Source organism: Megalopta genalis, chromosome 1, assembly GCF_051020955.1.
Source record: "Megalopta genalis isolate 19385.01 chromosome 1, iyMegGena1_principal, whole genome shotgun sequence".
Lineage (NCBI taxonomy): Eukaryota > Metazoa > Arthropoda > Insecta > Hymenoptera > Halictidae > Megalopta > Megalopta genalis.
In genome coordinates, this window is record NC_135013.1 from 11,583,976 (window position 1) to 11,600,687 (window position 16,712).

General features: G+C 38.7%; 1 protein-coding gene across 1 annotated transcript in view; it reads left to right on the top strand.

Moving 5' to 3' along the window:
• Best2 (bestrophin family protein) overlaps positions 1-15,877 on the top strand; it is a 118,252-nt gene extending 102,375 nt beyond the window's left edge. Inside the window, exons 6-10 of the mRNA XM_033484865.2 lie at positions 2,549-2,680; positions 2,758-2,865; positions 4,065-4,322; positions 5,297-5,555; positions 10,299-15,877. Of these exons, the coding sequence (XP_033340756.1) occupies positions 2,549-2,680; positions 2,758-2,865; positions 4,065-4,322; positions 5,297-5,555; positions 10,299-11,386 (1,845 nt within the window). The 3' untranslated portion in view covers positions 11,387-15,877. The remainder of the gene's footprint in view (positions 1-2,548; positions 2,681-2,757; positions 2,866-4,064; positions 4,323-5,296; positions 5,556-10,298) is intronic.
• Positions 15,878-16,712: the final 835 nt, after the last annotated feature.

Sequence of the window (16,712 nt, forward strand, 5' to 3'; positions counted from 1 at the left end):
GTTTTTGTTGCTCTTGGATAAGGTTTTGCATAAAGTATCATTTCCTGGTGGCCTTCGACGAGAAAGGTGCTCTCGTCGACCTTGATATTATTTCATTCAAACCTGTTCGTTGTTACGCGCGCCTTGAAAAGAGGAGCTTGTTAAAAAGACCTCTGGCGAGCCACTGACTCCGTTTGTAATTCCACACCCTTTAAAAGGGTTCTGTCACGTAGCCCGATTGCTGTTTCGTCAGAAATTTTTCTGCCGGCTTCAGAAAATTCATCCAAAGTAAGCGTATGTACAATCACGGTTTTAATTCGTGGTCAGTCTTTGTCATGCATTGAAATCTTCTCGTTGTTTTCACTCTGCGACGAAGGACGCTTTCGACAATCGTACACATCGCAATTATTCATTTAATTAATTATATGAACATTAATTTGCTATTCTGACAATTAATTTAAATCGCGACTGGTTATATTCCGTGTAATTGCAAAACAAGCTAAAAAGTTCAAGTGAATCTAATGAACGACTATTAATTTATATTATATTATTTTTTATATTACGTTAATTTATATTATGTTCATTTATATTATATTAATTTATATTTATTATGTCAATTTATATTATATTAATTTATATTAAGTTAATTTATATTATATTAATTTATATTATATTAATTTATATTATGTCAATTTATATTATATTAATTTATATTATATTAATTTATATTATGTCAATTTATATTATATTAATTTATATTAATTATGTGACACAGCTGCTGGTCAATTTAAAAAATTACATTAACTTCAAATTTCTAGCTTGTTTTGCAATTGCACTAAATTAACCGGTCCCCGCGTAGGCAGGCTTGCTTACACATTTTTTCCAGCATCGTAGTCCATAGTGAACAACGACATAGGCAAAGTGTTTATGGCGTCGTTATTGGTTTCTTATCGCCGATCGCCTTTGATGGCACTTCCTTCATGCGCAGAAAGTGTACAGTGTACAAACAGCGGTACCGATAATCGAGTCAAATGATGCAACCAAGGAATACGCGCGGCGATAAATTTCTGTTAGTTAATTATTGTTGACGATTGTTCGACGACGATCACTATTGTTTCTGTTTTATTGCAACCGGCGAAATCAATCAACGAATTGCACGTGGCGAATCGCGATTCGCCACGGTTCGTCGCGCAAAAATCGACTAGCACTTTTATAGCCGCGATATTCCCATGTACCGGTACTATAACTCTTCTTTTAATTATAATTTTCCGCTGACTTCACTTCGCAATCATCGGCGTTAACGATTCGCACATTTATAGACACTGTGCCATATACTTAAAGCAAATTGTGCCATTATTTCTAGAGCTAGTCATTACTTCTGGAACATGTGTACCTTATATTGGTTTATTTACACTAGCCTTTAATGTTGTCATTAATTATGGAACTGTATATCTTTTATTTATGCTAGTTTTTAATACTTGATTTTGGTGCTCTCTGTACATCTTTTATCGATACTATCTACTAGGTTGTTCGAAAAGTAGTTTTGTTTTCTCATGGAAAAATTAAATACGATTTTTAATATCACGAGTGAATTTTAGTCAATGATGTATCGACCATTTTGTTTTATAATCTTTTGTCATCCTTCTGGCTGCTTTGAAACCCTATTCTCGTACAGGTCCTGTTTTTTATTTGCAAAACGATTTAACAAGTCTCAGAAGAACGAAATTACTTTCCGAACATCCCAATAGTTTTTAATACTACTTATATTTTGTACTTTATTGTTTAATATCGAAGTCACTTCGTTAAACTTATCTTTTCGTAAGGAACAAGTACAGGGTGCCCCAAAAATGTCTCGTAATCCGGAAATGGCGGGTTCCTCGGATCATTTGAAGCAACTTTTTCCTTTAGAAAAATTTTCTCCGAGGCACCGTTAACGAGTTATTAATGAAAAACAGTGAATAAGAATAAGAATAAGAATCGAGTACGCGCGGTTGACGCGAGGCGGCCCAGCCAACCAGCGCACGAAGCCCAGTTCTGCTCATTGGCTCGATCGCCTCAACCGCTGGCGCTGTTGGCCCGGCCGCCTCGACCGCTGGCGCCGTTGGCTCGGCCACCTCGCGCCAGCCGAGCTCGCCTCTCATTGGTCACAGTTTTTCGTTAATAACTCGTTAATGGTGCCTCGGAGAAAATTTTTGTAAAGAAAAAAGTTGCTTCAAATGACTTGAGGAACCCGCCACTTTCGGATTGCGAGACATTTTTGAGACATCCTGTATGGCTTGTTTTATTGACATGTGCCATGCACAATGTACAACGTTGTGTACGATAATTAACATATTGTACAATAAACAGTAACTAACATATTGTGCAATGTACAATAATTAACATAAATTGCATCGAGCAACACCGATTTGAATTCCGAATAGAAGAAGTTAATTTCCAACTTCTAAGATTCTTCCGAGCAAAAATTAATTTCACCGAGAAGTATGCGATCGGATCGTCACTGTTCGATAGCGAAGATCGATGGAAGGTATCGGCTAAGCTTAACAAATGGTTAATTTACGTTCCGCAGGTAGTCACGCTATCTCTGTACGCGTATTTCTTTTCCGCGTTGCTCGGCCGACAGTTCATCGAGCGCACCGACGTCGGAGGCGGAAAATACGAGGAGCCCGACATGTATTTTCCATTTTTCACGGCGTTGCAGGTGAGAAAGAGCAAAACGCTTGTTGCACGGTTAACCTGTTGTCGGTTATGAATCAACGTCTGTTCCTGTCCTTTCAGTTCTGCTTCTACGTGGGCTGGCTGAAAGTCGCCGAGGTGCTGATCAATCCTTTCGGCGAGGACGACGACGACATCGAGCTCAACTGGCTCATCGATCGGCACATTAAGGTAAAGAGCGGATCCTTCTTTTTTTCTTCTTGCTTCCAGCGGCGTCGACACCTCCGGTAATGATAATCCGCTTATAATGGATTATGAATTTATCGACGATTAAGTCATCCCGAGACGCTCTTCGAAGAAATTCCCCGAGAGAAAATCACTCTGCCGGCGCATCAATCTTCGATTTGAATAGCCAAACAATTTCGACAGGATTTTTAATAGATTAAATCATTCGGTGTCTTCTGTAAACCCATTCCAAGGTGAATTTACGACCGGTATGAATTTATTATAGATTCCACGCGAGCGTTAATAGTTCATTTGTGTGCGGACTTTAATGACCAGAGAACGATCGCACGTTTTTCCTCAACACTGAAAATTTTTATCAGTGGCGTCAGAACGTATCTACGCGCTTTAATTTAGTATTATTCATCCGTGGATCTTCGCGCATTTACGACACGAAGGTATTTCTGTTGAACAAAATTAATGCCGATTACCTTCACGCTGGGAAATCATTTTGTTGGCAAGGTAAATGTTTTTTATTGCGATTTCCATAAATCGTGAATTTTCATAAAGTTCGAAAATTTAATATACTTTAAGGAGGGCCAAAAATGTTCAGAGAATTTGAAAAATATATTTCCGTCCCAGCAATGTTCTTTTATAAATTTTGGTATATTTAATTTTGTATTAATTGGTATTTAATGTATTATTTAACAGTATTGCATAGCACATTGTTTTTACATGGATACAAAATGACCCTTCCTTGCGCAGACTTTAAACCTAATATCTTAAGCATCCTAAAGTTAATCATCACTTAACTCTTATTTGCCTTATTTTATATTCAACCGTGCACTCTGTGAACGAATTTATATTAAATTCAACTAGAAGTTCGTTTCATTTCACAATAAAATTAGAAATAAAATAAAATTAGAAATTAGGAATAAAAGAATAAAATTAGAAATTCACAAACTATAATTCTTCCAAGATCTTTTTAACACTGCACGAATCGTTATTAATTATACAACGATGCTGCAGTCAATATAAATGATTTTTGCCCAGAAGTATCATTTGAAACAAATTTTCCTATGTACAAGCGTTCCTTTTACATAATATTCGCTTATGTATTCTTCGCAACTAATTATTAAACATTTATACGCACAATCGAACAATATACGGATTGTCTCGAATCGTCATAATCGCCATTTTGCTAATAGGCAGGATACATGATCGTGGACGAGATGCACGAGGAGCACCCAGAATTGCTGAAGGATCAATACTGGGACGAAGTCGTGCCGAAGGATCTGCCGTACACTGTCGCCAGCGAACAATATCGCCGCGAGGAGCCAAAAGGATCCGCGGAACACTATAAGGTCAAAGACAGCGACGCTCTTTATGCGAACGTTATGCTCAGCACACAGATCCACAATCACGTTCAGCACCGCAAGAACCAGGACGACATGTATGCCGATTACGTAAGTGCGCGTCACGAAATGAACTTGAATTCGTCGATGTTCAAATGCCAGCGCTCAACTTTTCCATCTAGATTCTGCATCTATAGGATTGAGATTCAAAAGATCATTTCGAACGGCAACTAGCATCTCTTTCAATTGTAATTGTGCACACGACTGGCTAACTAAAATATATCATTCCCTGCTAATATATTTAAAATACAATTTTATATTTAAATTATATGCGAATAGAACTTTATTTAAATGATAGAAGCACCATGCACATAATTCGGATAGATCATCGAACAATTCTACTTCTTGACTTTCTCGATTAATAGTTATTCATAATTAATCGGTAAATTAATATAATATAATATAATATAATATAATATAATATAATATAATATAATATAATATAATATAATATAATATAATATAATATAATATAATATAATATAATATAATATAATATAATATAATATAATATAATATAATATAATATAATATAATATAATATAATATAATATAATATAATATAATATAATATAATATATTATAATATAATATAATATAATATAATATAATATAATATAATATAATATAATATAATATAATATAATATAATATAATATAATATAATATAATATAATATAATATAATATAATATAATATAATATAATATAATATAATATAATATAATATAATATAATATAATATAATATAATATCATATAATAAAATAATATTGTATTTTAAAATATTATATTAAAAATAATATTATATTTTATAATTATTACAATATAAGCATTATAAAGCAAAAATCTTTGGAAGATATTAAACGGTATCCTTTTTATAGCAATTTTAAAACGAAATCAGCAAATGGCGAACCCTGTAATTTCAAATACAATTTTGTCGGAATCTTACAAGCTAATATTTCAAGTACCATTTAACACTTGCAATAATTATAAAATCTACAACATGTCGATGGAACTTTTGCAGGAGAGCGTTGACACGCCTTTAGTGGAGCGAAGGAAAAATTGGCTGCAGCGACAAATCACGAGAATGGGCTCGGTGCGAAGTTCATCGACGACTTACAGCAGCGGGGGTGGTTTCTTCTCGAGGAATCGGCATAACAGCGTCTACAGCAGCCCCGAGACAGGAGGGTTGCCGCAGACGAACAACCCTAATTTAAAGATGTCGCTCTACGATCGATTAGTCGGTCGCAAGAGCGTTCGAAGTCAGCGAATGGGTCGGCAAGGCAAGTATCTCAGCAAAAATCCAGAGTTGGACAAAATTTTATTCGGCTAACGAATAACATTTTATTCGACCCTATCGAGCGTATATTCGGTCGAATAAAAATTTGTCTAGATAAAAAACTATCCAATTAAAATTTTAATCGAATACGAATTCGATCGAATCAGATCTTTTATTCGTACGAGAATTCATTCGAATAAGATTTCGTTTGTACAGGAATTCATACGAAAAATAATTGATTTGGATAGAAATGATAGAATACAAAGTGTTTTTTTATAGCTTAGCGAATTATTACTTCCATATTACTTTTTCGAGTTATTCGAATAAAAAATTATTCGAATTGGAATAAAGAATCATTCGAATAAATAGATAGAACAATTTATGGCAAATAATGTATTATTCGAATAAATAGATAGAGCAGTTTATGATAAATAATGTATTATTCGAATAAATAAATAGAACAATTTATGTCGAATAATGTATTATTCGAATAAATAAATAGAACAATTTATGTCGATTAATGTACTATTCGAATAAATAGATAGAACAATTTATGTCGAATAATGTACTATTCGAATAAATAGATAGAGCAGTTTATGATAAATAATGTATTATTCGAATAAATAAATAGAACAATTTATGTCGAATAATGTATTATTCGAATAAATAAATAGAACAATTTATGTCGAATAATGTACTATTCGAATAAATAGATAGAGCAGTTTATGATAAATAATGTATTATTCGAATAAATAAATAGAACAATTTATGTCGAATAATGTATTATTCGAATAAATAAATAGAACAATTTATGTCGAATAAATAGATAGAACAATTTATAACGAATAATGAATAACTCGATTAAAATATTCGACTAAAAGGAATTCGTTCGCATAATTATCTTAGATGAATATCTACTCGAACCAATCCGAATAATGCTGAACTCTAGTCAGAACTAGGTTCGCAATTGAATTCGGTGGTTCGCGAGCTGAAATTCAATTCAGTTGTTTCCGACGGGAATGTGCGAACCGTAATTACCGGTCGCGTTAATTCGCCTTCCACAAGAACGTTCATTCCGGTGGCATTTAAACGATAATGATGCAATTTTACATAATACTCGCGCAGCCTCGCAACAGTATCTTCCGCTCGCATAAATTAACCGCGGCGTTTAGCAGCTTATCTTGGGCAGCGATCTTTCGAAAATATGAAGATCATTTTGGAAAATGGATCCGGTAGGGATTTTAATCGCGCTCGCAACAGGTTCTCCAAGTACAATCGAACATCTTGCTGTAAAATTGAAAGACCAGATTTTTAGATAATTGGACTCGTTACAATTTTAGACAGTTTCTCAAAGAAGGTCTTCGATATCGAAGATATAATTCCTCTTTGCCGAAGGTCCGAAGAGAAAGTGATTTAGTTAAGTGTCACGTTCGGAGCAATTTTCATAGCATCTCGCTCTAAAATTGAAAGACCAGATTTTTAGATAATTCTACTCGTTACAATTTTAAACAGTTCCTCGAAGAAGGTCTTCGATATCGAAGATATAATTCCCCTTTACCGAAGGTCCGAAGAGAAAGTGATTTAGTTGAGTGTCACATTTGGAGCAATTTTCATAGCATCTCGCTCTAAAATTGAAAGACCAGATTTTTAGATAATTCTACTCGTTACAATTTTAGACAGTTCCTCGAAGAAGGTCTTCGATATCGAAGATATAATTCCTCTTTGCCGAAGGTCCGAAGAGAAAGTGATTTAGTTGAGTGTCACATTCGGAGCAATTTTCACAGCATCTCGCTCTAAAATCGAAAGACCAGATTTTTAGATAATTCTACTCGTTACAATTTTAAACAGTTTCTCGAAGAAGGTCTTCGATATCGAAGATATAATTCCCCTTCACCGAAGGTCCGAAGAGAAAGTGATTTAGTTAAGTGTCACGTTCGGAGCAATTTTCACAGCATCTCGCTCTAAAATCGAAAGACCAGATTTTTAGATAATTCTACTCGTTACAATTTTAAACAGTTTCTCGAAGAAGGTCTTCGATATCGAAGATATAATTCCCCTTCACCGAAGGTCCGAAGAGAAAGTGATTTAGTTAAGTGTCACGTTCGGAGCAATTTTCACAGCATCTCGCTCTAAAATCGAAAGACCAGATTTTTAGATAATTCTACTCGTTACAATTTTAAACAGTTTCTCGAAGAAGGTCTTCGATATCGAAGATATAATTCCCCTTCACCGAAGGTCCGAAGAGAAAGTGATTTAGTTAAGTGTCACGTTCGGAGCAATTTTCACAGCAGTTGACATAACCGTAATGAATTCTCGTTGAGAAAAAAAGTGGCTCTCATTCCTCACGTGTCCGCCAGACGATGTTCCGCGACCGTCGCGTTCCAAGGCGAGAAAAACTTTGAATGAAAGTCGACGATTCCCGAACGCTTTCCCCGTGGACTCGTCGCGAGCCCGTGCTCGCCGCGTTACGCAACGCGTGACCTTGTGCAACCGAAACAATTTCCGCGATTGCGATCCTCGAAAAGAAAAAAACTTTCCTAAGACCTTGTGCTTCTTTCCTAGCCGCCGATCCTCCCGTGCCGGGAGTATTCCAGAACGAAAATACCGTCGCCGCGAAAAGTGCGGGGCAATTAATGCGTATCGTCTCGCGTGCTGCGATCCTCGGAGGACCCTGTCCTCCTCTCGTGTCCGTTTCCTCGTTCCATCTAGCGGTAAAAGTAACGGCGTGGCAAAAATTCCCAATCATCGTTAGAACGTTATTGTTCCCGCTGCCTGGAATAACTTAATCATCGCCGCGGCCTCGATCCGTCGATGGGATACGACAGTGGCGAACCGCAAGCTATTTCGATCTCAAACGACGCGAAAATCACAACCACCGTGCGATCTTTTACGAGTTGGCCTCTGAATGAATGCGAAAAGATGCCACCTGTTTCGTTGTCCATTAGAGATTCCTTTTTGCTTGAACAGTTAGCTGCTTTTCACGCGTATACTCGTTGTAGCACGAAATGATGCGATATCTACGCGACGAGTGTACTCGTCGAAAACAGCTGAGAATAGTTCAGAATAATTTGATATTCTATATTTAATCATATATTTTATAACAGTGTTGTATTTGAACAAATTATAAAGAAAATCAAACATGTACAGCACAATTATAGTAACCTGTACACTTTTTCGAAGAGATTGCAACAGCTAACCGGTTAAGTACTGTCTGTTCAACGTTTAATGTTTCGATTGTATGGATTTTTTGTACAGCATGATCCTACGATCTCTTCGAAATGCAACGGTGTATTTTTTTTAGTAGTATTGTGTATATTTGAACTTAATTAAACGATGCGTAAAGAGAGCGAGGCGCCATAAAGACAAGTCGAGGGAATCTGCAGAATTATTGAATATAAACATTGTTGTTGTACTTTCGGCGATTTAAGCAGAACAAATTTCTAAAACTAAAAATCTGTCATTTTCATGCCGAAACGTGAATAGAAATTCTCTATTGGAACGCAAAATTGGCATTGAACACATTATTATTTACATCATTATTTGAATATCGATAGTTCGTTTAACAATTAACTAATAACTTGAATCGTAATATACCATGATTTTTATGCGCAAGCATGTATATTTAACGCGTGTACACTTGCCGTAATCTTCGACCGAGCATACTTAGCTGGTCTCGCTAGAAGTTAGCAGAGTAATAAACGATTAATAAAACATCTTAGAGCATGTCACAAACTTAAACATTCGTCTTCGTCTCATCGACACGCTACTGACGCAAACTTATTCAAATTCACGCAAACTACTGCAAATTAACCCTTAGCGCTCCGTTGTCTCCGCTATGTTGACACCGAAGATGCTATGCTTTTGTCGACGTTGGCAATTGTTATTTGTAGTGAAAACGTGCTTAGCGTGTGTACCATTACGATTAAAACATTTTTTGCCCATTTTTATGCTTAACAACGTAAACTGAATAAAATCAAACGCTTTCACAAGGACGTGTAATCTTTTCCGCTCGAAATAAGACTTCCTTTATTTCGGGCGCTTTGCTCCAAAAATGTGCCGGAATTGCTGGTAGCGATATTTTTCAGAAAAACGCTGTTCAACTTTATTTTAGAACGTCCGAAGAATATTTACTAATTTTTAATTTAATTCAATTATTAATCAAGCCGATTCCAACGAAGATTAACGATAAAAAAATTCCGGCAAACTCGCGCAAAAGATATTTTTGTTTCAATAATTCCGTATCCAAACAGAATTCAACGGACGATTCGCGATGCTAATTTTATAATAAATCGTGTCAAAGAACACGAGGGATATATTTATTTAAGAATTGCGAAGAATATCGTTAATAGTAAATTTACCCGTTTCGATGAGTATGCATTCGCTGCTTGGAAATTTCGGTCACAATTCACGATGTCGATGCGCCGACTTCGCACAATGTTAAGTAGGTACCATTACGATTAAAACATTTTTTGCCCATTCTTATACTTAGCAACATAAAACGAATAAAATCAAACGCTTTCGCAAGGACGTGTAATCTTTTCTGCTCCAAATAAGACTTCCTTTATCTCAGGCGCTTTGCTCCAAAAATGTGCCGGAGTTGCTGGTAGGTAGTACTCGAGAAACGCGTAGAGCGCTAAGGGTTAAGACAATCTGCAGCCTTAAAACAAGATCTGCCCAAAAATCCGTAAATGACTATTTCAAAAAACCATGTCTGCCGCCAGCCTAATCGAACTCTCTGAATTCCCAGGAACGATGACGAAGCTGAACTCAGTGCCAGTCTCCCTGAAGAACAGGCCGCGGATCCCAACCCCGGACGTGACGAAAGAGGTGGTGGACCGCGAGCAGAAGCTGGCTTTATCGGCGACGAACGCAGCCAACATTGGAGCAGGCGTGGTCGGTGTGATACCAGCCAACGGGCATTATCCGACGGACCTGTCGGTGGTACAGGTGGTGCTTTCGCCCATCCAAGAAGCAGAAGGGACCCCGTCGACGGGAAAGTCTGGAGCAGCGGCTTTGGCGCAGGCAGTGCTATCGCCGACGTTAACCAGCGCGGGCCTGGTAGCTCCCATGACCCTGACACCGGTCACGATGAGCCAGCTGACGCAGTTAGGCTTGGTGACGACGACGTCGGCGTCGATGCTGAGGTCGAACGCGCTCCCCAACGGGGTTCAGGCGACCCTGACCGAGGTGAACAGCAGCGAGGAAGAGGGTTCCGGGAGCGGCAGCAGCAGGAGCGGTAGCATAACCGGCCAGGAGGAGCGATCGACGCCTTTGATCAGCCAGGACAGAAGCACACCGTTGATCGGCGACACTGCCAGTCCTCTGGGTAGCAACGGCAGCTCGCCCACGTTCGGCAGCTACAACGACAGATCCCCTATCTTGATGAACCCCGAGAGACTAAGTTACGTGGTAGCTACCGTGCCAACCGCGCAGGGCTCCAAGCCAGGCTCGGATCCTCGCGGCAGGAGATCGGCGTCTCTGCCCGGGCCACCTGTTCTGCAGTGCAGAGAGGACAGGAGCATGTCCTTGCCGCACTCCCCGGGTCTCCAGCCTAGGGAGAACCGGGCAGCTTCGGTGTCGAACGGTCACGACCCCCCGAACATCGACAGGCTGATGGTGCTCAGCAAACAGGACACGCGTCCCAGGACGAACAGCATCGGCCACGACGTCTGCAGACCCAATCACCGGGTTCAGGACTCCAGGAAGATCAGCAGCGTCTCTTGCACCAACGCTTCCCTGTCCGGAGGACTGGGAACGAGTCCCACAACGGCTACCACCGTCATGCCCGCCGCGGCGTCCATCGCCAATAGCAAGAGGGGCGAGGTCTACGTCTGACACGAGGACCTTGGGACTCTGTAGATCATTTTCCATAGCGTTCGACGCGGTCGTCGAGTGCGAGCTTGCCCGAGTCGCGGACGAGCCTCGGACGAGACTCTCCGTTCGTCGTTGCGACGACTCGGCGCGCTTTCGGAAGCTGCGGCTGGGACCCTCGGGGGATGCGAATGGTATTTCTTGGCGATTGTTGGCAGCGGTCGGAAGCGGGAGCAGTGGAGCTGGACGAGTCACTAGCGTTGTAAATATGGTAAATTATGCGCGCGACTTCGAGTCGGTAGACGAGATTCGGTTTCGAAGGACGATCCGTGGACCACTGCGACGTTCACGTTGATCGCTCCAGGATTTGTTATGGTTATGAATGAATGAGATTGTCACGTTCCTCGAGCAACGCTTTTTTCCGTCGTGCGTGCAATAGAGAAGCGGAGATGTTATGACACTCTGTTACGTGGTTAGAGGAGATTGTTGATGGAACGAGAGACGCAAAAATGTTGCATGATAGGTAACACTCGAACTACCGGAAGTCTATTAACATTGTGCGAGTGCGGAGATTCTTGAACACCGAAAGTATTCTTATTTGGCAGCTCTTCAAGAACGGAGCTTCTGTGACCTTTGTCAACGAGGATTTTTAGAAACGATATAGTGATTTCCTTGGAAAATTGAAGTCGTTGCGGTGTATCGTTTATAATATTATTATTTTGCAAATAATGAGATGCTTCTTTTGAGATTATTATTCGAAGGAAAATGTTCATCTTTTTTCCATTATTAGCATCTTGGTGGTTACACTACTGTGATTGGATTCAATTTTACCACACGAATTACGAAAATATTAATAAAAGTGAACGATGCTAGGAAATTAGAATTCATCTCAGGAATTACAGTAATGTCTCCCTAACTCAGATTCTGCACAAAATTGGACAATTTGGAAAGAGAAGATGCAATTTTTAGAGCTATGCACCTCGTTTATTATAGTTACCGATTGTCGACAGCTGTAAAAACGAGCCGCAAGGCTCGAATAATCGTCTCTCTTCTCCCTAAATTGTCCATTTTTGTGGACCATCTGTGCGTCAATTAGAGAGACATTACTGTACTTGCTGGACAGTCGCCGAGTTCAATTAAAAATTGATTTATGCAAACGCATCACGGCATAAGCGAGTCTGAAAATCTGGTTAAAAAACTTGCGTCACCTATACGAGCACCACGGTAATTAACATGTTAATGGACTTCCGATAAAATGATGTAACTCTATCCACTTAAAGTTGAGTAACGATTTATATTGCGTTTTTTTTTTACCGACACAGCTCGTGGCGATGCGAGTGTCTCTCGTCGCGCGATAGGCGGGCATCGAGCGTTTTCGCGAGCATGCGAGAATATTGCAAAGTCAAGCGGCCTTTTGTAAATAGACGACGGACCGTGTGACTCGTCGGAAAAAACGAAGCCAGCCCGCGTGAACCGTGTATTTATTCGAGGCGGAGAACGACGAGCGCATTCGACACGAGACGTTTGCCATATTTGCCATAATCGGGGACGCTTCGCGCGGATTCGCGGGCCGCGGATCGTCGCGGTGCTAGCGAGCAGTTGCGCAACATCTTCTCGCGTTTCGAAACCGCGTCGATTCGGCACGCGATCTTACGACGTTATCCAACAGCTGTTAGCGACTGTTAAAGTAGCTCTCGACGGGACTTTGCGAACCTAATAGCAACGATATACGAACGAAACACGCTCTCCGATCGCATCGCTTGACCTTGACACTGCAATTTTAATGACTCTTAGGCCAGACTTGGGAATCTCGAGAAAAATCAGCACGGTTTCGATCTTTCGTTGTCCGCAGTACTGAAATATAAGCTTCTTTTAACACTCGGACCTCCATGAAGGCTTAAAATTTACATATTATTATTCGAATGTCAAGTTTCCGACAACTAATTTAGGTTTTCATATATTTCATTAAGGCCTATAGAAAAATTAACGTGTTTAGAAAAAGAAATACCTTAAATAAACGTGTAAATAAAATTATAAAGGAGGCCGATAAATTGAAGCCTACGGTTCGCGAAGGAAAGGCTTTTCCAATAATCAGAAAGAATTATTGAATATATTTAAACATTACGATAATATAGGACAGCGGAGCCGGTTACTGTGGGTTGATCAATTGCTGTGCCGTTGGTTCGCTTTAGAACATAATTATCGTTATATTTATAGAATGAGACGTATTAAATTCTTTTATTCTTTCATTTCGCTTATTTTTGAATCAAAGAATTTAATGGTAATAGGGCACAGCATTTGGTCACCCCATAGTATATATAATCGGCTTCACTATCCTATTATTATATTTTAATGCTAATCTTAACGGCGTAGACATACGTATGCTCCGTTCGCATTACAACGTGAAAACGGAAGAAGGATCGGTAATCGAGGCCTCTCACAAGCAATGCTTTCGATGCGATTCCCCAAATTCAAATTCCAACAATACTCGATAATATTTTTATCAACAAAGTCGAAGATATCTTTATTCCAGAACTCTAGACATTTTCTTTTGACCTAGAAGATTTCTATTCTTTCTGGATTTTTATTCTCTTTTTTCGATGTAGAATTACACACTGATACTACTCTGGAATTTTTAGCAGTATATTAAATTCATACGAATTCGGTAATGCAAATTAAAATTTCAGTACATTTTATTGGTGCCTCAGAGTCGTCATTCGAATAGTAAAAGATAACGTAACTTTCGATCTTGGTACAGCACTTAGCTGTTACAAGAAAAATGCTGTTTCTGCATCAATCATTTCTAACAATTAGCCTGGAAATGATTTAAACGCACAGAAGATCGATCGTTACGAAATGCAGTAATGTCTCTCTAATTGACGCCCAGATTGACCACAAAAATGGACAATTTGAGAAGAGGAGATACGATTATTCGGTTTATTTTTATAGTTATAAATTGTCCACAATTATAAAAACGGCTGGAATAATCGTATCTCCTCTTCACAAATTATCCATTTTAGTGGACAATCTGAGCGCAAGGCTGGAATAATCGTATCTCCTCTTCCCAAATTGTCCATTTTAGTGGACAATCTGAGCGTCAGTAAGAGAGACATCACTGTACTCCGCAATTCGTTAGCATCTTTATCATTCACAATTTTGCGGTCGATCGAAGATGCGCGTAAAATATTTTTCTCTGTCGATCATTTCTCACTCGAAGTCTGTTAAAATTGCCCTGCTAAGATTACAAGCGATGCTAAGAGAGAATCATTTAGAGAAATACGAGGACCGTTCGCACGGAATGCGTCGAAGTCGAAGGACCCAGCTCTGCCAGTGTATTCTATGAATACTAACGAAGACATCGAACAATAGTTCGAAGCAGTTTGCACGATCGTGTTGCGGCCGATTTAATCGCGGAGGCGCTATCAAGTTTCTACGTAATAATAGCTTATTTATAAACTAATCGGACGACGGTAAAAACTGTAACTCGAAACGCCAGCGTTCCTGCTAGCGCCACCAGCGATTAACGTCTCGGCTTATTTTTTTCCCCCGTTTCTCCTAAGAAAGTACGGCAGCTGCGCGTTCCTGTTTCGGCGCGTAACGCGCATTCTGGACGACGAAACACTATGTTCCCTCCTTCGTACGACAAGGAGCAAATTTGCTTTTATACTTGACGATATGTATGTATTTATACGCGCGTGTCGCGAACGCGCCGCCGCTCAAGAACTTTTCTACTAACTCGGTTTCGATAGATTATTATTATAAATAACGAGGATGTATATGGGAGTGTCGACTCGTCGCACGTGTACATAGTAGAGCGATTAAGTTAAGATTGTCCGGTGTATGAGATTACGGCGATGCTCAAGATGGCCGACGAGCGACGATGGCCGGTCGGCGTTCTCCCCGCGAGAAGTGCAAAATATTGTAAATACTTTTACGTTGACTTTATATTTTCTATCGTGCCGCGACGTCGCGGCACTAGCGGAGAGATCGAATTATCCTTGTAAGAAAGCGTTAAGCCGATCGGACGCGATGGGAAAGTTTTCGTGGAACTGTCGCGGCCACGCGGGATCACGCTGGATCCTGTGCAGGATCGATCGAGATATCGTGTCCGAGGGAAACGGACGCCGGTTTCTCGATGGGGAACAACGTGATTCCACGCCGACGGTTTTCCACCGAACCGTAATGCAATTTCTATCACGAGCAAATAATTATTTATCGCCTTTCCACCGTTTCGAAGGACGCTCACCCGCGCCGCGCGCTCGCCGATTACGACACGAGCGCGGAGAGCGTTCCGGCTCTGTAGATATTCGACTCGCAGTATTTGTATATAAGATTGTATTCCCGCCCACACGGTTACAGCATCTACGACATGGAACTCTGTTTAGATCGTATCGGTAAGCAACTGTTTCGGTGCACACGCGTCCCTCCGGGCGCGAAAAAAAATCACTCCTAAGAATAGTACTACGTTACTCTTGATATCTGTAATCTACATTCAAATAAATGTTTTAAAATCGATTCGGTGGGTCTTGTCACTATGCTTCTGGCAACAGTCTTAATCCTCTTAGCGCGGACCGATAGTCTGTTTGACGTGGTTTGGCAACGTTCCAGAGAGAAATTGCAACAATTTTGCAAAATCTCATGATTAGAAAATTTAGAAAAAAGGTAAAGAAATTTGTTAGAAGAGAAAGATAATTATTAAAATATATTATTATTAATATATTAAAATTATAAAATTATAAATTATTAATATATATAATTATTATATATAATTAAACAATTAACATGATAATTTAAATTATAAAATTATTATATATATAATAATATTATATATATTATTATATATATATACATATAATAATTTTATAATTTAGATTATCATGTTAATTCTATAATTATACTTAATATATAATACTTATAATAATAATTTACTTAATATATTATACTATATAATTATTGTGATTTAATTTATAATTTCAATTAATTATAATTATATAATTATATAGTATAGTATTAGTATATATAGTATAATATATAGTAATATATATAGTATATATATTATATATAGTATTAGTATATATGCTAATTATATAGTTATTAAAAATATAAATATAATATATAATATAATTATAAATATATATATACGTATAAAATAAATAATAAATGACATAAGCATCCTAGATGATATTCGGTAGCAGAAATCCGACAGATCCTAATTAATGCTTTCATTATCATTTATACCGGGATTCCTAGCTTCGATAGTTGTTTTGGCGTCGTTTCTTGACTGGCAACTGAGAGCATGCTGTCTAAGATGACGCTGTCCGTCGTAGCCTCGGCTCAGGATGATTTAACG